A 20,969-nucleotide genomic window follows, 5' to 3' on the forward strand; every position below is an offset into this window, starting at 1 on the left:
TTTGAAGATTTTACTCAATAGAACACCAGAGCTAATGGTCCCAAGTGCCCCCCCCCCCCCCCCCCCCCCGCCACACACACACACACACACACACACACACACACAGAGAGAGAGAGAGAGAGAGAGAGAGAGAGAGAGAGAGAGAGAGAGAGAGGAAGGGGGGGGGGGGGGACTGAATGAGACACAGAAAAATAATAGGATTGGAATGTTGCTCCAGTGAACTTGCACCGGTACAGGCAGCAAAAGAGTTAGTGTGCCACATGGTGAGGTGGAACAGTGAACTGGGGTTTGGACGTAGGTGGGGGTGTGCTTGACAGATGGAGTGATGGTATGGAAGGTATGAGAAAAGGGGTGCAGGTGGGTGTAGAAGGAGAGGATAGTGTTAGTGGAGATTACGATCAGGAGGATTCCAGGATTGAAAAATATGTTATAAGGACATCTCCCATTGCTGCAATTCAGAGACCTTGGTACTGCAGGAGGTGTAGGATCAAGACTGCACAAATTGTGAAGCAATTGTTGAATTCAAGCATGATACATTCTGCTACTGGGTAGTCAACATTGCTCTTGGCCACGGTTTAGTGACGGTCATTCTTTAGAGTTGGACAGCTGAGAGATAATCACATCCATCTTTCAAAGATTGTGCAAAGATTACAGTATGACTGATTCCACAGGTGACCCTGCCTATAATAAGATGGGATATGCTTGAGATGGTTGTGAAATATGATATCCTGGGTTGATGTGTAGGACAGGTCTCTCACCTCCCTAACAGGGATATGATCCTTGTGTCAAGGGGATGGGATATGAAGTGGCATAGGAATGGAATAGGATGTTGTGTAGGTCAGTTGGATGATGGGGGAACACCATTTTGCAGGGGTAAGAAAAATCGTGGGTAGGGTGTCCCTCATATCAAGGCAAAGTCCTGACAAAGGATACGTATCAACTGTTCCAGTCTGGGGTGGTACTGGAAGATGAAGTGGGCACTCCTTTGTAGCTGGTTGTTGGTGGCGGGAGGACTGGGGATATGTGAGGATACTGCACAGAAATTCTATTGGTGGTCTAGTGTAGGTCTTGGGGGTAGTCACTGTCTGTGAAGGCCTTAGTGAGATCCTTAGCATACTGGGCAAGGGAATTTTTGTCACTGCAAATAGACTGGCTGTATTGGGGGGCTTTTTTGGTGTGGAAGGAATGGCAGCTGTTGAAACCACCAACATCAACAGTACCTGCATTTCCACAGCTGCTGTGCCTCCCACATAAAAAAATCCCTCCCTTATAGGCTATGTTGCTGTTTTTACAACTCAAAAGTCTGTACACCAAGCAAGAGTGCATCAGCACTTACTGAACTCGCTGCATTCACAGAACATAAGATTTCGGGAATACTATTGGTATTGTAGTGAAACTGTCACCAAATCTAAAATATAACCACACATGTGATCCTTTTCACAATTTTATACAAAATAATCCTTCATTGCTGTTCATATCACTCTTAACATTTGATTAGAGCTTACCAGTGCCCTGTATGACAGATACTCACACCAACTGAGACAGCTGTGAATGCCATTGCATGATTCATTACACCCTCTCCATACACGAGTCTATCAGCCTTTGAGAGCCCCACAGTAACATCGACACCAAAAACTAATTTGTAATCGTGTCTGCAACAAAAATAAGACAGTTAGTTACTTCTGTATTTTAGTATCATAAGCAAGATAGTCACAAGCATCTTGAACAGCACAAAGATATGCATAAATAAATATAATGTATACAGAGAAAGTGTGTCTTAATTTTGTTCTGTGAAACTGTATAAAGAGAAAGTCGTTAATGAATGGTTTAGCTGAAAATGCATGCAACTCAAAGACAAAATACACTGAACCTTTCTCCCTCTTTTCTGTCAAAAATTAGCAAGTTGTCCACCTACATGTAACATTATCAACATACAACACAAATGTGCCTGTGCCTTGATCACCAAACAGTAGTAGTTCTGAGCAATGAAATGGTTTGCACAACAATGTTATAATTAGTGCCATAACTTGAATGAATACATACCAGTGGACATAAATTAACTAACAAAATAAGATCAGTACAATAGACAGATAATATTAGTAACCAGCTGTTCAGCATTCGCTGCAGGATATAGGTGTCCAAAGACTTTTCCACACATTACAATCATAAGGGAAACATTCCACGTGGGAAAAATATATCTAAAAACAAAGATGATGTAACTTACCAAACAAAAGCGTTGGTATGTTGATAGACACACAAACAAACACAAATACACAAAATTCAAGCTTTCGCAACCAACGGTTGCTTCATCAGGAAAGAGGGAAAGATGAAAGGATGTGGGTTTTAAGGGAGAGGGTAAGGAGTCATTCCAATCCCGGGAGCGGAAAGACTTACCTTAGGGGGGGAAAAAAGGACAAGTATACACTCGCGCACACACACATATCCATCTGCACATATACAGACACAAGCAGACATATGTAAAGGCAAAGAATTTGGGCACGTCCTTTTTTCCCCCTACGGTAAGTCTTTCCGCTCCCGGGATTGGAATGAATCCTTACCCTCTCCCTTAAAACCCACATCCTTTCGTCTTTCCCTCTCCTTCCCTCTTTCCTGATGAAGCAACCATTGGTTGCGAAAGCTTGAATTTTGTGTGTGTGTTTGTGTGTCTATCAACATACCAACGCTTTCGTTTGATAAGTTACATCATCTTTGTTTTTAGATATACATTATAATCATCAGATATACACATCCATGTTGGTCCTGCACGATTTTCAATTTCGAGGACAAATAACAGTTAAATGTAGTAACAGAAGATCCCGCATCAACAATGAAAAATACATAAATGTATGTGCTCCTAAATGAAAAATATTTTATAGCATAAAGGTTTCCATAAATTATTGCAACAATAATAGATAGAAGTTTAGATAAGAAATGGCAATCCAACTGACATGGGAATGGCCCGATCTGTCATGTCAAAACATGCCCTGAAATATTTTATTGCCATGTGGCTGGAATTGTAAACCACTACTAGAGCTGTAGTGGACTGTGCTTGAGCAACATGGCAGGCATGTATCCTCAGTTGAGGGTGCATCAGTAAACAGATAACATGACATGGAGTGATCATAATTTGTTAAGTGAAGCTTAGTTTTGTTGATAGTTTCTTTGGAACAATTGTCCACAGTTACTCTTCACTCAAATTTGCAATTCATTTAATATTGATGATAATTACCAGCTGCTTTTGTGGTAGTGTAAGTGTTAAGAATGAAGATAATGCTAAGCAGTGTACAAACCCAGTTTTGCTAAATAAAATCTATTATCTGTATAAATGCAAGAATGACTTACATGAAATAATAAATAAGCACCAAAATGAAACATGTGAAACTGAAAGAAAAATCATCTGAAAGACGTATTGTACAAGGTGACCACAAAGTCCCATTAACCTCCCATTAATAACCAACATAACACCTAAACTTGAATAAACAACATGAACAACAGTTCTTTAAAGGAGTTTTCTCCACATAAACCATGTACAGCTGCTCTTGATAGGAATGCACCGTTACCAACTGAGATCTACAAGACTGGGCTCTCCGAATTGCAAGTGAGATGAATATTGGTTATCTCAAGTCTTCTTTGAGCTGGTTAAGCAGATTAAAGAAATCGTACAGTATAGGAAGTTGCAAAACAACAAAGTCCTAAGCTTTTGGCCAAAAAGACCCTCATTGGAATTAGGCAACGTTCTCTCTCTCTCTCTCTCTCTCTCTCTCTCTCTCTCTCTCTCTCTCTGTGTGTGTGTGTGTGTGTGTGTGTGTGTGTGTGTGTGTGTGTGTGTTCAACATCTTTGCTATATGGTGAGTCGCAATCTATCCTTTTCAAAACATTGTCACAGTGATAAGTATGGGTGTATTGCTATTTCTACAGCTTTACATGTCTTCAGGGACCAAAAATAAAGAAGTACTTTTAGTGACAAAAATCATATAATCAACATATCAAAATAAACAGAAAGACTCTTGAAATATGATGGAACCATTTTAACCAATGTAAGCAGTCAATTTATTACCTTAATTAACCATGCATAAAAATTAAATTACTGGCCAGTCTTGGCCTCAGGACATTATCAAGTGTATGATACTGGTAGAGTGTGTGTGTGTGTGTGTGTGTGTGTGTGTGTGTGTCACATTAAAAATGTTTGTTTCGTGTTATGTGATGACTGACACGAAACAAACATTTTTAAATGTGGCACAAACATCACTAATAACATGTATCTGATAATGACCTAAGGCCAAAACTGGTAGTATGTAATTTATATACATGCTTCATTAAACGAATAAAACGGACAGCCTATGGTGGTTAAAATAGTTCCATCGTTTGGCCAATACATTGAGGATGTTGACCTGTACACGTGACATTCGTCAAGTGTCACATCACTTTATTGTGACAACTTTGGGTAATAAACGAGGAACAGTTTCATTGCCACTAAAATACACATCACTCAAAAATTATCATAAGAACTGTGTTACAGGAATTGTTATAAAGTTATGTAATATTAAATACTGCCTTGATTTACTTTCATCTGCTAGTCATTTTTTGTAAGAATTACATATGCTACAGGTAAGTTGTCTATATGAACTGCCTCTTACTCAAAACTTTGTGTGTTTGAAATTTGCTTGTGCCACTTGGAATATTAGAACCACGTGGCAGTGCTTTGCTCTATTGTCATGGCCAAACTCGCACTAGGCAGGAAGGGCTGTACAAACCTCCGTCATGAGCTGCTCTTATAAAAAAAAAAGAGGTAACTTTAACAAATTTAAAAAAAAATACTTACAGTGCATCTTAGTAGCTAAAATTTTGACAGTGTATTTCTTTCATTGCATTCCTGCATAAAAAATTACAGGGTGGGCTTGGGCATGCTGAATTGGACCACTCCCTTGTGAGTTGTATATCAGGGGTAGATACCAGCTTGCATACCACGTACTACAATATTTGGAAAATTCTTGAATACTGTCCAGTTAAAATATATACTTAGTCAAGAAATGACTATTTCAAATAGTTTCGTTAATCTGAGAAGGTTCCCAATGCCTAACCAGCATATTTCAATGGAGTATTTGACTATAACATTGAACCAAAAACGTAATAGAAATGTGTCTAAAATGACTAACGATAAACCATGCTACGTATACCGACTTATAAGTAAAAAGGTGACACCAGCTAATGAAAATGCAAAGGCAGAAAATCCTGTGGATTTGTTTGTATCTTGGGAATATAATACTGATACTACAATGCTGAGCTTATGTAGGAGAGAAGTGGAGAGCGCACAAAATAAGTTGGCCCATGTCTGCACAGATAGTACGGTAGAGGAAGGGGAGGGTCAACAGGAGCGGTGGTCGCTCTGGCCTGGATAGGTACTGTGGTTCAAAAGCTTAAGTACGCACACAACTTATATCTCACATAATGTATAAACTACAGCTAGTGAATCTACTTTTATTGTATCAACAGGTTATGTCAGTACTATCAACAATTCGAGAAATATGAATGTTCAATGTCAAAGATTTTTCACTAAAGTTCTAAACAAGTAGTAGTCACATAAATAAATGATCAATTCAAAGCAAAGCAGGATATAATACCACAGGAGATAATGTTGCTTGTTACGACATTGTTGACATAAAATAGTGTGTTTACATTTTGCGGCGTGCACTGCAGCTGTAGCAGTTATAAAGCTAAGTACTTATTTGTGCTCTGTAATACAGTTATTAAATTTAATAGATTTTAGCGGTGTTGCGTGCCGTTTGTGGCGCAATAACAACTTAATAAACTTTTGTAATCATTCGCTCACTGTGTTTTTTAGAGTTTTCAGTGCATTGAAGTCGTTTAGTAAATTTCGTGCTTTAGTTTTCAATTGACGTTTGTTATTGTTTCTAGTGAAATATTTCAGTAAAATTTTCATTCAGTGTTTTAACTTCGCTTAGTGTTACAGTGGCCGTTTGAACTCTTTGGTTTTGGCTAATAATTTTGTGAAGTTTTGTTGGTATTGGTTTTGGCTGTGTTGTAGTAGCATTAATACACATAGTTGCTTTCTTAGTAGGCAGAGAATTTCGAGACCATTGTTAGTTCTTAAATAGTCCTACTGGTGTAACTGAACTTTGGTAACGTAGATATATAATTTTTTTTTTTTTCAGCAACTGTAAAATTTTACCATGAGTAAGAAGCATGGGCTCTGTCGTAGGTTTGTGAGTAGTGGATTACGATGTGGGATTTGTTCAAAGTATTTTCATTGGGGGGAATGCAGTGGGGATGCCAGTGGTCATTTTAGTGAGATCCACTCCTGGGAATGCAGACTCTGTAGTAGAAACAAGATGGTAGAGGAGCAGGAGCGTAAGATCTGTGCCCTTCAGGTGCAGTTACTACGCGCAAAGGAGGAACTAGATAGGTTGAGGAGGGTGAAGGGTGGTGGGGAATGGGAACTGGCAGTTGGCAAGAAGGCAGCTAGGAAGAGGAGGTATTCAGTTTTATTTTGCATACATGCAATAGATATGACCAGCTGTCAGAGTTGAGTGGAGAGGAACCTTGTGTAGCTGTAGATGTAGGGAACTTACAGCAGTCCTCAGCAATTAAGAGGCCTAGGTTAGCTGCACAGTCTAGCAGAAAGAAGGTTCTGCTGCTTGGTAGTCCTCACGGTAGAGGTGTGGGCCAGCAGTTGCAAGAAGTGTTGGGGGGTGAGTACCAGGTCACCAGCATTGTGAAGCCTAGTGCAGGGTTGGCTCAGGTGACTGAAAGCATAGGAGAGTTATGTAAGAATTTTATGAAGGAGGATCAGGTAGTGATAGTGGGTGGAGCAGGGAACAGTCTCGATAGGGACGGGGAATATGATGTCGGTAGTGACTTTGTTCAGATAGCTATTCAAACTAGTGGCACTAATGTGCATTTCATGCAACTGTTTCAGTGTCATGACTGGCCTCACCTTAATGCGGCTGTTAGTCGCGTTAACGTGGGGCTGGGAAGGGCACTGATGGCAGAGGGCATGGATCACATTTCTGTGGTGCCAGTTGGGTCTATCAGTAGATCGGGTTTTACTAGACATGGCCTGCACCTCAATAGGTAGGGGAAGGGGATGCTGGCTAAACTTATAGGTGACAGTGTAGTGGGTAGTGGTAGTGGTGGTGGTGGTGGCGGCGGTGTCACTCATGGAAAAATTCCTGTAGTAGTTGGTGTTAGAGCTGCACCTTTTTTAGACTGAAGTCAGCTGATAGATATACCTGCTTAAAGGAAGTCCCTCTAACTAAGGGCTCACCTTCAGAGAATGTAATGTTTCCAAGTAGAGAAGGAATTTGCATATTTCATCAAAATATAAGAGGTATTAGAGATAAAGTTAGTGAACTGCTAATAGATGTTGACTCTGAAATTATTGGTATATCACAGGTCCCCTAACTCGGACTTCAGAGCATTTCTGATCAAGCTTGAGAGGGTTCTTGAGTCACTATGTAGGAAGTACCAGAAAGTAGTTATATGTGATGACTTCAATATTAATTTTGTATATGATTGTGCAAGAAAAAGGATGTTGGTAGATCTCCTAAATGCATATGATCTGATGCAAACTGTGTTTTTTCCAACTAGGGTGCAGGGGAACAGTAGCACAGTCATAAGACAATATTTTTATTCATTCTTCATTACTAGATGGGCATTCTGTTAGTAAAAGCGTGAATGGCCTTTCAAACCATGATGCACAAATTTTAACACTATAAGGATTTTGTACTCAAACCAATGTCACATATAATTACAAACTATGTAGGAAAGTTAATCCAACAGCAACAGAGAGTTTTTTAAAACTTGTCAAGGAATGAGAGTGGTAGGATGTTTATAGTGCCGATAACATAGCTGATAAATACAATGCTTTCCATAACACATTTCTCATGCTCTTTGAGAGCTGCTTTCCATTAGAACATTCTAAATGGGGTACTAGCAGTAATGGGCAGCCCAGGTAGCTGACTAGTGGGATAAGGATATCATGTACGACAAAGCGGGAATTATATCAAAATGTTAGAAGTAGTCACAATCAAGCTACAGTAGCCCATTACAAACAGTATTGTAAGGTGCTTAAAAATGTTATTAAATGATTAATGGAAAATCTCATATAAGATGTGAAACAAATACTAACAAAGAGATAGAGGGGCTGGCCAGTACTTACCTCAGCTCAGTACAGCCGATAGATACACACAAAACAGAACTGAAAATTTACATTCCTAGCTTTTGGAACTTTGTTCCTTCATCAGGGAGGAGAGAGGGGAAAAAAGGGAAGAAGGGAAAGTGGATTCAGTTACTCACAACCCAGGTTATGAAGCAACAGGGAAAGGTAAACAGGGAGGGTAGCAAGGATGGAGGCATGGTTGTCCAGAGGGAAGCCAAAGATATTCTACTGTAAGTACTGTGCCAGCTTCAAACCAGAGAGGATGCGTACAGAAGTAAAGAGGTATATAGTATAAAGATAAACACAACTATGTAGGATAAAAAGATGCGTGAATGGCTAAAGAGGAAAGGGAAAGAGGAGAAGACTGAAGAGTAAATGGGAGTGAGGTTGTTTAACGTAGGTTCAGTCCAGGGGGATGGCGGGATGAGAGGATGTGTTGGAGTGCAAGTTCACATCTCCGCAGTTCAGAGGGACTGGTGTTGGGTGGGAGAAGCCAAATGGCACATACGGTGTAGCAGGTTCCTAGGTCCCTAGAGTTATGCTGGAGGGCATGCTCCGCTACTGGGTACTGGGCATCTCCTAGGCGGACAGTTCGTCTGTGTCCGTTCATGCGCTCAGCCAGTTTGGTTGTTGTCATGCCGATGTAAAAGGCTGTGCAGTGCAGGCATGTCAGCTGATAAATGACATGTGTAGTTTCACACGTAGCCCTGCCTTGAATTGTGTATGTTTTACCAGTAGCGGGGCTGGAGTAGGTGGTTGTGGGGGGATGCATGGGGCAGGTTTTGCAGCGGGGTCGGTTACAGGGGTAGGAACCGCTGGGTAGAGAAGGTAGTCTGGGAATATTGTAGGGCAATACCCAGCGGTTCCTACCCCTGTAACCGACCCCGCTGCAAAACCTGCCCCATGCATCCCCCCACAACCACCTACTCCAGCCCCGCTACTGGTAAAACATACACAATTCAAGGCAGGGCTACGTGTGAAACTACACATGTCATTTATCAGCTGACATGCCTGCACTGCACAGCCTTTTACATCGGCATGACAACAACCAAACTGGCTGAGCACATGAACGGACACAGACGAACTGTCCGCCTAGGAGATGCCCAATACCCAGTAGCGGAGCATGCCCTCCAGCATAACTCTAGGGACCTAGGAACCTGCTACACCGTATGTGCCATTTGGCTTCTCCCACCCAACACCAGTCCCTCTGAACTGCGGAGATGGGAACTTGCACTCCAACACATCCTTTCATCCCGCCATCCCCCTGGACTGAACCTACGTTAAACAACCTCACTCCCATTCACTCTTCAGTCTTCTCCTCTTTCCCTTTCCTCTTTAGCCATTCACGCATCTTTTTATCCTACATAGTTGTGTTTATCTTTATACTATATACCTCTTTACTTCTGTACGCATCCTCTCTGGTTTGAAGCTGGCACAGTACTTACAGTAGAATATCTTTGGCTTCCCTCTGACAACCATGCCTCCATCCTTGCTACCCTCCCTGTTTACCTTTCCCTGTTGCTTCATAACCTGGAGTAACTGAATCCACTTTCCCTTCTTCCCTTTTTTCCCCTCTCTCCTCCCTGATGAAGGAACAAAGTTCCGAAAGCTAGGAATGTAAATTTTCAGTTCTGTTTTGTGTGTATCTATCGGCTGTACTGAGCTGAGGTAAGTACTGGCCAGCCCCTCTATCTCTTTGTTAGTATTTGTTTAAAAATGTTATTAGGAAGGCAAAGAGTATGTGGTATGCAAATAGAATAGCTAATTCACAGGATAAAATTAAAACCATATGGTCAGCAGCATAAGGCTGACGATATAAAATCAGTTCGCAGTTAAAATATTTCTGTTACTGATAAATCAGATATATGTACAGTATTTAACAATCATTTTCTGAGCATTGCTGAAGAATTAAATAAAAATTTAGTTTCTACAGGAAATCATAAAGCTTTCTTGGAAAATGCCTTTCCGAGATTGATGTCTGAAATACTCCTCTGTGATACAGACAAGAGGGAGATTGAGTCAATAATTAAATCACTGAAGACTAAGGACTCTACTCTCATAGTTATGATAGAGTGTCTAGCAGAATATTAAAGTACTGTGCTGCACATGTTAGCCCTGTATTTAGCCATATTTGTAATTTTTCCTTTAGGAATGGTCAGTTTCCTGAGCGATTAAAGTACTCAGTAGTAAAGCCGCTTTATAAAAAGGGAGAAAGGGATAATGTAGATAATTTTAGACCTATTTCTATGCCATCAGTGTTTGCAAAAGTTGTTGAAAAGGCTGTGTATGTAAGGATAATTGATCATTTTATATCATACTATTTGCTATCAAATGTACAGTTCGGCTTTAGAAGTTGTTTAACAACTGAAAATGCTATATTCTCTTTCCTCTGTGAGGTGCTGGATGGGCTAAACAAAAAGTTTCGAACGCTTGGCGTATTTTTTGATTTAACTAAGGCATCTGATTGTGTTGATCACGAAATATTGCTCCAGAAGTTGGACCAGTACGGAATATGGGTAGTAGCTTACAATTGGTTTACCTCTTACTTTAGGAACAGGCAGCAACAGCTCATTACTCACAATGTTGATAACGGCTGTGATGTGGGATCTGAGTGGGGTACTGTGAAGTGGGGGGTGCCCCAGGGATCAGTGTTGGGGCCGCTCATGTTCCTTATTTATAGAAATGATATGCCCTCTAGTATTACGGGTAACTCTAAAATATTTCTGTTTGCTGATGACACTAGCCTGGTAGTAAAGGATGTTGTGTGCAACATTGGCTCAGTTTCATATAGTGCAGTACATGACCTCAGTTCATGGCTTGTAGAAAGTAAACTAACGTTAAATCACAGTAAGACTCAGTTTTTACAGTTTCTAACACACAATTCAACAAAACCTGACGTTTTAATTTCACAGAATGGGCGTATGATTAGTGAAACTGAACAGTTCAAATTTCTAGGTGTTCAGATAGGTAGTAAGCTGTCGTGGAAAGCCCACTTTCAGGATCTTTTTCAAAGACGAAATACTGCCATTTTTACTATTCCAACAGTATCAGAAGTGAGTGATCGTTCGACACGAAAATTAGTCTATTTTGCTTATTTTCATTCGCTTATGACGTATGGTATTATATTTTGGGGTAACTCTTCCCATTCTAAAAGGATATTTTTGGCTCAGAAATGGGCATTTCGGGCAATAAGTGGTGTAATTTTGAGAACCTCTTGTCGACCCCTGTTCACTAGTTTGGGTATTTTGACAGTGACCTCTCAGTATAAATATTCTTTACTGTCATTTCTTGTTAACAATATCAGCTTATTCCCAAGAATAAGCAACATTCATTCGGTTAATATTCGGCAGAAATCAAACCTGCATTTGGATCGGACTTCCTTAACTCTTGTGCAAAAAGGTGTGCTGTATACTACTGCATCCATTTTCAATAAGCTGCCACTCGAATTCAAAAATCTTAGCAGTAATCCACGCACTTTCAAATTGAAACTGAAGAGTTTCCTCATGGGTCACTCCTTCTATTCTGTCGAGGAGTTCCTCGAAAAATTAAGCCGATTTTTATTGTATTGCTGATAGCGTTTACTTAATCTTATGGACTGACCTTTTTCAGGTTCATGAACATTTATTTTTATCTGTTATTACTTTTATGTTGTAATTTCATGTACTGACACGTTCCATGACCTTGGAGATTTGCTCCTCAATTTGGTCCTACGGAACTTGACATGTAAATAAATAAATAAAATAAATAAATAGAACATGTGTCACTTGGAAATTGTGTGTCAGTCCCCTGACAACCTATTTGGCAATATTAACTGCAAGTAAAATTTTCTTTCCCTTCTTCTGCATCTTTCTGAAGTAGTGAGGCCTTGAGAAGTATTCAGAGCTATGTTTATTGTTTAGAATAGGTATTAGCTCCTGCAACCCTCTCGAGGAAAGTTTTTAATGAATGAAAATAATTTTTGGGAGTATAATGTAATTCGGTAGATAAAAGGTCCACTTACCAAGTGGTGGCAGGAAAAAACACACACCTTTATAGGTATGTTCTCCTGCCACTACTTGGTGAGTACATTTTTTATCCATCCAGTTACACTATATGTTCAAAAGTTTTTAATGAGATTTTTGCTACAATGTTTGCCTCTTCCCACATACATTTAATGGCATCGCATATACACAACTTTCCCTTCACCTGCCACGTGTGGGAACTGCAATGCCATGCTATGCAGGAAAGAGACAGTGACGAGAATGCTTGAAGTGTGCAGGTCGGCAGGTAGCAGGTGACTGAGATGAACCGAGGGGTGGACTGTTCCTGCACTCAGAATGAAAATGCATTTCTGCACAGAGGCCAAGTTATTTTGTGCGAGCTCTATATGTGCTTTCAAGAGATAAAAAATAAATTTAATGAAAAAAGAACTGTCAAGGTCAAGTTATAACACGAAAAGACTACAAGAAAGTAATTCAAGATTATGTTACAGTAACAGTTTACTAAACTCAAACTAATTACTCAGTACTCCCTAACAAGTTTCGCAATTAAAATTTCTTGCTTCCTACTTGCAATCTGTGCAAACAGTTTTAGTATTTAATTTGTTTCTCTCCAAGACGTTTCACAGTTCCACAAGTTTCTTCTTGTGTTTTGTGTGTGTGTGTGTGTGTGTGGGGGGGGGGGGCACGTGCGTGCACTTTGCAATGGGCTGGTAGCCAAACAGTACCAAATACTTACTAGTTCACAATTTAGTTATTACTTTTAGAGCCTTTTAAAAACAAAGATATAATACCAATTCAAGAAAAACAATTAACTTAAACTGAAATACAGGCCAAATCTGGAAATATAAAGTGTCATCTTCTTTTCAAAGTTCTCTTCTACATGTAGGAGTATATATTATATTGTCAACAAAGAGCAACAAAGAATTAGCTCAGGGCACAAAAAGTTGAGATTCGCGATTATACCTAGTAAAAATTAAGCCAAGACCAACATCAGCATAAATTGTGTTATAAACAGAACTGGCACTATTTTTAATAATCCTGAACAGTTGAGAGAGGAAGGGGTACGGGTGTGGGGGGTGGGTCCGTAACAAGCACTGCACTAAACTACTACAGTATGTCGCACGGCATATGTTCTCTTATGTGATGCCAATTTTTCACATACTCGTATTCCCAGACTGTCTGCAATAGGTTATCCTTTGTATCCCCAATGCCTGGGCTTTAGTGTATAAGTTTTTTCAACATTAAATAAACTATTTTCAGGGAGCAATTGAAAGTTTGTGTTTTTGTGCCACTGTGGCAATTTTTCCAAGATTGTTCTACTTTTTTATTTAATCTGCAATATCTTTTCGTATCTGAGAAAACAAGGAAGGCAATCACAGATTGTCGGAAGCACCAGTTATATCTCTCACAATTCCAACAATATACTTATATGTTGGCATACGAGTCAATTCAGTTGTGGTTTATTGCACCTTCTGCCCATTTGCCTTAGCAAAAACTGAACTGTAACTCGCTCATTCTACATAATGTCACACAGAAGTTTCTCAGAAATCTATCAAGCACATAAAGTGATAAGATTTCAGGTGCATCAGGTCTTCATTTTTCCCTTCACTACGAGCTACTACATTTATCAGTTTTCAAAGAACTGGCAATTTACTCTTTGCAAGTAACTCTTGATGTGATTTTGTCAGTACAAGAAGTATTTTATTTGCAAACTTCTGAATTACTTCTACTGACTTCACGATAACTCCGACACAGGGCTAAAATACATTAGTCTCATTCATCCACAGAACTGTGTCTGCCTTATGCCAACCCAGCACTCAGTTGTTGAACGCAATCTACAATATGACTTGAGGGACCCCCCCCCATCAGCAATTTGGATATTCCTATCCTGACGTATGGAGGTGGGAACTCACCCTCCAAAACATGCTCGCATGTTCACACCCTCCCAGACTTAATCGCCATTAATATATCCCCACCCTCTTTCTTCATTGTACTTTTTATTACATATTCTTCTTTTTATGTCCTAGTTCTTAATTACCCTATTTGTTTCTGTTCTTGTTAACCTCTCATTACTTCTCACTCTATCCTTATCATCCACAGCCCGAAGCTGGCACAGTGCTCACCAACCTTTCTCCTCTACCCTACGCTTTCTGATGCCTCTCCCTTCATCTTTGTCTACCTTTGTCCTCTCTAAAGTGGGTCCCTCTCATCCTGGAGTTTAAGTGACCTCCCTTCCTTTTAAACTTCTCTGACCTATTCATCTCTCTTCCTTGAGTAAAGAATATTAGTTAACTAGGAAGCATGTCAATGTACTCCGATATGTCCAGTCCCACAAATTTCATCTCCTGAAGGTAAGGACTGGCCAGCAGGTTTGTCTGATAATTTATAAATGTCTCTTCCTCTGTTATATTTAGTAAAAATCACTCACTGAATGCTAAAAGGCATTTAGCCATCAAGAGGCACATAAATGAGACTAAAAACTTTACTAGCTTTTGGACAAATTAAATGCTTCTGAACTCTCATTACCACAACTTCCTCTGTTATGCTATGTTACATTTTGAGATTGCATTACTAAGAAACAATTCTAACATATGACTTTTGTCATTTAAATACATCACATAAATGGAAATGTTTCCACCTGGAACGTCAATTTGTGATGCTTGCGATATTGGTCACCGTCCGGTAGGTCCCACATGTACGCCACCGATCACACTGCCACATTTCCTACGGCTGCCACTATGGTGTGAGGGCACTGCTACGAATGCTTACGCCACTGCCAATGATATGCATGCATCCTTCTCCAGAGCTCCAGCGGTGGGTCTACTTAAGTTCAAACATCAAACAATGGAAATCCGGGACAGAATGTAACAAAACTGTGAAAAGGAAAGTTGCTACTCACCATATAGCGGAGATGCTGAGTCGCAGATAGGCACAGCAAAAAACTGTCACAAATATAGCTTTTGGCCAGGAAGGCCTTCTTCAGAATTAGATGAGAAACACACACATACACACTGATGCAAACGCAACTCACCACACAAGACTGCAGTCTCAGGCACCTGAGGCCACACTGCGAGCAGCAGCATCAGTGCATGATGGGAGTAGTGACTGGGTGGGGGTAGGAGGAGGCTGGGGCAGTGAGGAGGAATAGTAGGGTACGGGTGGCGGCCAGTGACGTGCTGTTGGGGAGCATGCAGGGACGAGGTGGAGAGGGAGGATAGCGGAAAAGGAGAGAAGTAAAAAGACTGGGTGCAATGGAGGAATGAGGGCTATAAAAGCATCACACCTATACGTTCATTGTTTTCACAGATGCCTTGGTATTCTCATCTCTCTAATCCCATTGCAATAACATGATCTGAAGTGAATTGAAAAGTGAACGAATTTCATCCAGAGTAACAAAGATAATTAAGAATAAATTATCAAAGAACTCACATGTCTAGGTCTCCAATTCCCAATTTCGATGCAAAGCGTTTTGCAATTTCACAACCAAACCAGACAGGATCACCAGCACGAATTGAGTCTGCACACAATTTCATGAGGAGTTCCACTGGTTGGTTATTGTAGATTATGCGGCGGCCTCCAACCATATTACCCAAGAAATCAACAGTATATGCTTTACCGTAAGGACTTGTAGATCGAGGATCTGTTACTAAGCACACCTATGAAAAACACAAGAGTAGGAACAGTTACTTACAACAATAAACAATGGAAAATACAGGAATACAATGGAAATATTATGAAATGGATAGTTGCTACTTACCATGATACAGTGGAGATTCTGAGCCACAGGTAGGCACAACAAAAAGATTATCAAACAAGTACGCTTTTGGCCAAAAGGGCCCTCATCAGAAATAGAAAACATCCACACACACTCACTCAAATGCAATTTACACACATGATCACATTCTCTGGCTGCCAAAGCCAGATGTCGATGAAGGCCTTTTTGGCTGCAAGCTTACTTCTTCGAACAGTCCATTTGTTGTGACTATCTGTGATTCAGTATTTCCACTGTATGGTGAGTAGCAACTATTCTTTTCACAATATCACAAAAATCACATAACTGATAGACTGCAAGGACACAATACAGCACAACTTCATTTGTTATTAATTTTATTTCTTTGAAAGTTGTGCCTACAAAAAACACATCACTTTATGGATGACAGGTGAAGAGTCGATGTATGATTCAAATATTTAATAACATTAATATAATAGAGGGAAACATTCCACGTGGGAAAAATTTATCAAAAAACAAAGATGATGTGACTTACCAAACGAAAGCGCTGGCTCGTCGATAGACACACAAACAAACACAAACATACACACAAAATTCGAGCTTTCGCAACCAACAGTTGCTTCGTCAGGAAAGAGGGAAGGAGAGGGAAAGACGAAAGGATGTGGGTTTTAAGGGAGAGGGTAAGGAGTCATTCCAATCCCGGGAGCGGAAAGACTTACCTTAGGGGGAAAAAAGGACGGGTATACACTCGCACACACACACACACACACACATATCCATCCACACATATACAGACACAAGCAGACATATTTAAAGACAAAGAGTTTGGGCAGAAATATATCTGCTTGTGTCTGTATATGTGTGGATGGATATGTGTGTGTGTGTGTGTGTGTGTGTGTGTGTGTGTGTGTGTGTGTGTGTGTGTGTGCTCGAGTGTATACCCGTCCTTTTTTCCCCCTAAGGTAAGTCTTTCCGCTCCCAGGATTGGAATGACTCCTTACCCTCTCCCTTAAAACCCACATCCTTTCGTCTTTCCCTCTCCTTCTCTCTTTCCTGATGAGGCAACAGTTTGTTGCGAAAGCTTGAATTTTGTGTGTTTGTTTGTGTGTCTTTCGACCTGCCAGCGCTTTCGTTTGGTAAGTCACATCATCTTTGTTTTTTGATAAATTAATAACATTATGTATATCTCGACAAAACATGTCCTGTGTAAATTCTACACTGAGTAGTTTGCCAAATGGTTGCTTGAATATTCATCCAGATGGGCACACATGCCTGCACAAGACGTGCTACGTGCTACTCTGAGATTCCCGCAGGACGTCTGACATATTTGTGGATTCGCACTGAAGAAGGTGGATCCATTGCCCAGCTAGGCCACTCAAATTATATGAATGTGTAGTGTCTGTTCTTTCGGACGGAGGGGTGGGGACAAGATGACGGTAAAATTACACTGCTCTCCTGAAAAACCTGAGTAGAGTCCGTGTCGACGAAAGAGTTTGTGTGTACTGTAACTGCTAGTGATACTGTAACTGCCAGCAGGGATACCTGAGTCAAACAGGCTTTAAACAAGTAGCCAAACAATCCTAAACTTATTACATTCAGAAGGACAGAAGTCTTGTACTGCAGTAAAGGCAACTGTCCCAGTAAAGGCAAAACACAAGCATATCATATTAGGTGCTACAACATCTAAAGCCTTAGCTATGGGTTGGCCACTCTGTTACTCAGATAATACACAAAGTACAATCGGATGGAAAAATACGACAATGACCCATGCATGGAAAGGACAAGAGAACTGAAATTGCAGAGAGATTAAATACTGCTGAACAGAATGCTGAGAGACTCCAATTTAAAGAAATGGAACATTAAAAAAATATGAAAAGAAAGTCATTGGAGAAACAAAGGAACTAAAGAACTTGATGGGTACATAACTTTTAGTGGTGGTGTATAGAAAATGTGGGCTAATTAATAAAGACAGTAATTTTAGTATGTTTTAAAAATGCAACCAGAGATAATTAAATTAGGTGCTGTACGATACCCGATAAACATACTAAATACTTAGTATGTGGGCACGACAATCAACACGCTGTCTTTCCGCATGAATGGTCACTGACAAACTGTGGCCAAAGAAAAAAAAGGACCACCCTGTTGCTAAGTACGCTGCCCAACATGATGTTCTTAATGCCAATGACTGCTTCACAATCTGCACCATCCGGATCCTTCCCACCAACACCAGCTTTTCTGAATTGTGCAGGTGGGAATTCTCTCTGCAATACATCTTACATTCCCGTAACCCTCCAGGCCTCAACTTCGTCAGTCCTTGTCCTGACCTACCTACCTTCTTCCCTGTTCCCATTCCAGCACTACACAGCCTCCCATTTCACTGATGCACCCAGTCTTTTTATCCTCTCCTATTTCGCTACCTCCCCCCCCCCCCCCCCAGCCCTCCTCTAACCTCCTCACTGTATCTAGCTGCCTTACCCTCTCTCCACCTTGTCTTCTCCTCCCTGCCCCAGCCTCTTCCTCACCCTGACCTGGTTGTCTCTCCCATCATGCACTGCTGTTCTGGCTTCAGCTACCTGACTGTGGCCACATGTGTTAAGAGTTTTGTGTGTGTGTGTGTGTGTGTGTGTGTGTGTGTGTGTGTGTGAGAGAGAGAGAGAGAGAGAGAGAGAGAGAGAGAGAGACAGTCATTTTGTTGTGCCTATCTGACTCAGCATCTCCACTATATGGTGAGTAGCAACTATCATTTTCATAATATTGTTACTAAATAATTACTATGGATTCAACAGATACAGATACCTGTAGAATTACAGCAGCATAAGATAAGGTTTTGTAGGGTTCCTCATCTGTGAGTAGACTACACTTCCTAAGGAAATTTTGATGTACAAAGAAGTCCAACATTATATCACATGTGCTTTTTTAAATATACTTATTAAATTCATTAAAAGAAGCTGGAAGCAACATATATGTCACTGCTGCTGTTGCTGGTGTTGGTTGTGGTACTGTTGTTTTTCTGGTGTTATGCCCAAAGAAGGGTTTGATGCAACTCTTTCACACTAGTCTATCCTATGCGAGCTGCTTCTCCTCTGAATAACTTCTGCAAACTACATCCATCTGAACCTGCTTGCTGTATTCATGCTTTGTCTACAATTCCTCCTTCAGCCAAAAATACACTTCCCTCCACTACCAAACTGACAATACCTTGATGCCTGAGGCACTATTCCATTGACTGATCCCTGCATTCAGTCAAGTTGTGCCACAGATTTCTTTTTTCCTTAGTCCGATTCAGTACCTCTTCATTAGTTACTCCGTCTATCCATCTAAGCTGTAGTACTCTTCTGCAGCATTGCATCCAAAAAGCTTCTATTCTCTTCCTCTCAGAACTGCTTACTGTCCATATTTACTTCCATACAAGGCACACTCCAGACATATACCTTCAGAAAAGGATTCCTGGTGCATGCATTTATACGAGATGTTAAAAAATCCCTATTTTTCAGAAATGCTTTTCTTACTACATCCATGCTACATGTTTTATTCTCTCTGCTTTGTCCAAGGTCAGTTACTTCACTGCTCTAATAACGAATGTCATCTGCTACTTTAGTGTGTCAGTTCTTAATCTCATTCCCTTAATATAACTTGATTTAATTACACTACATTCAATTACCTCCATTTTGTCCGCCCCGGTAGCTGAGTGGTCAGCATGACAGACTGTCAATCCTAAGGGCCCGGGTTCGATTCTCGGCTGGGTCAGAGATTTTATCTGCTCAGGGACTGGGTGTTGTGTTGTCCTAATCATCATCATTTCATCCCCATCGACGCGCAGGTCACCGAAGTGGCGTCAAATCGAAAGACCTGCACCAGGCGAACGGTCTACCGGACGGGAGGCCCTAGCCACACGACATTTCCATTTACCTCCATTTTGCTTTTGTCAAACTCTTATAAGCTCTTTTTACAACATTACCCATTCTGTCCAACTGCTCTTCCAAGTCCTTTGTTTGTGTGACAGAATTACAATGTTGTTGGCAAATTTCAAAGTCTTTATTTCTTCTTCCTGTACTTTCAATTTCCTTCCCAAACTTCTCCTTGGTTTCCTTTAATGTTTGCTGTACGTACAAGTTGAACAACATCAAGGATAGGCTACAGCCGTATCTCACTCCATTCTCAATTACTGCTTCCCTATCATGACCTGGTTTTAGTACAAGCTGTATAGAATCTTTTGCTTCTTCTGTCTTATAAAAGCTAGCTTCAGAATTTCAAAGAGTGTATTCTAGTCTTCACCATCAAAAGCTTTCTCTAAGTTTACAAATGCTGTAAACACAAGTTTGCTTATCTTCTATGACACGGTGTAGGATCAATGTTGCCTCTGACATTCCAATATTTTTCCAAAACACAAACTGATCTTGCTCGAGATCAGCTTCTACCAGTTTTTCCATTCTTTTGTAAATAAAGGATGTTAATATCTTGCAATCATGACATATTGAACTGAATCTGAGAGTGTTTCATCTGTATCATATACAGGGTGAGGCAGCTAAGTCATAACACCCCTTGTATCTCCCCAACCGTAAAAGATACAAAGATGCTGTTTGGACAGCGAATTGCAGGGACAGGGGCTACTTGAATACATCACATTTCATGTTTGTGCTGTTTTTTTTATTACAGAGAGATGAGGCCATTGTTGGTTTTTTAAAATGGAATCCTATGTTGAATTTTAGCATAACATGATGGGCTTAAAAAGACGGTTTCAAAGATTTGTATATCATAATATTTAGGCGTATAGTTTTTGAGACACGGATATGTTTCCATATTGTATTCATGCTTTGAAGCGGCGTTGTCCAATGCGACCTTTCCTGTTGATCACTGAGGAACCTAACAGGGAAGGCCTTGTTTCCCTGCTTCTTGATAACACCACAAGGTGACGAACGAGGTAACTGGAGAGAAGCATATAAATGTGCTGCTGGGGTAATGAGACATCAAATTTCCGTCACAGTTTCTTGGGGCAGACATGTACACCAACAAAGAAAAGTTAGACATGCTTCTAGTGTATGGTGAAAGCAGAAGAAATGCTGTTAGAGCAATAAAGCGA

At 40.4% G+C, this 20,969-nt stretch overlaps 1 protein-coding gene across 2 annotated transcripts in view; it reads right to left on the bottom strand.

Annotated features, from left to right (window-relative positions):
- The window catches only part of LOC126419170 (bleomycin hydrolase), a 111,641-nt gene that overhangs the window by 9,785 nt on the left and 80,887 nt on the right, over positions 1-20,969 (bottom strand). For both annotated transcript variants that reach the window (XM_050086298.1, XM_050086297.1), the window contains exons 7-8: positions 15,589-15,815; positions 1,532-1,652 (exon numbers count right to left, since the gene is read on the bottom strand). In XM_050086298.1, coding sequence (XP_049942255.1) covers positions 1,532-1,652; positions 15,589-15,815 — 348 coding nt within the window. The remainder of the gene's footprint in view (positions 1-1,531; positions 1,653-15,588; positions 15,816-20,969) is intronic.

Source organism: Schistocerca serialis, chromosome 9, assembly GCF_023864345.2.
Source record: "Schistocerca serialis cubense isolate TAMUIC-IGC-003099 chromosome 9, iqSchSeri2.2, whole genome shotgun sequence".
Taxonomy (NCBI): domain Eukaryota; kingdom Metazoa; phylum Arthropoda; class Insecta; order Orthoptera; family Acrididae; genus Schistocerca; species Schistocerca serialis.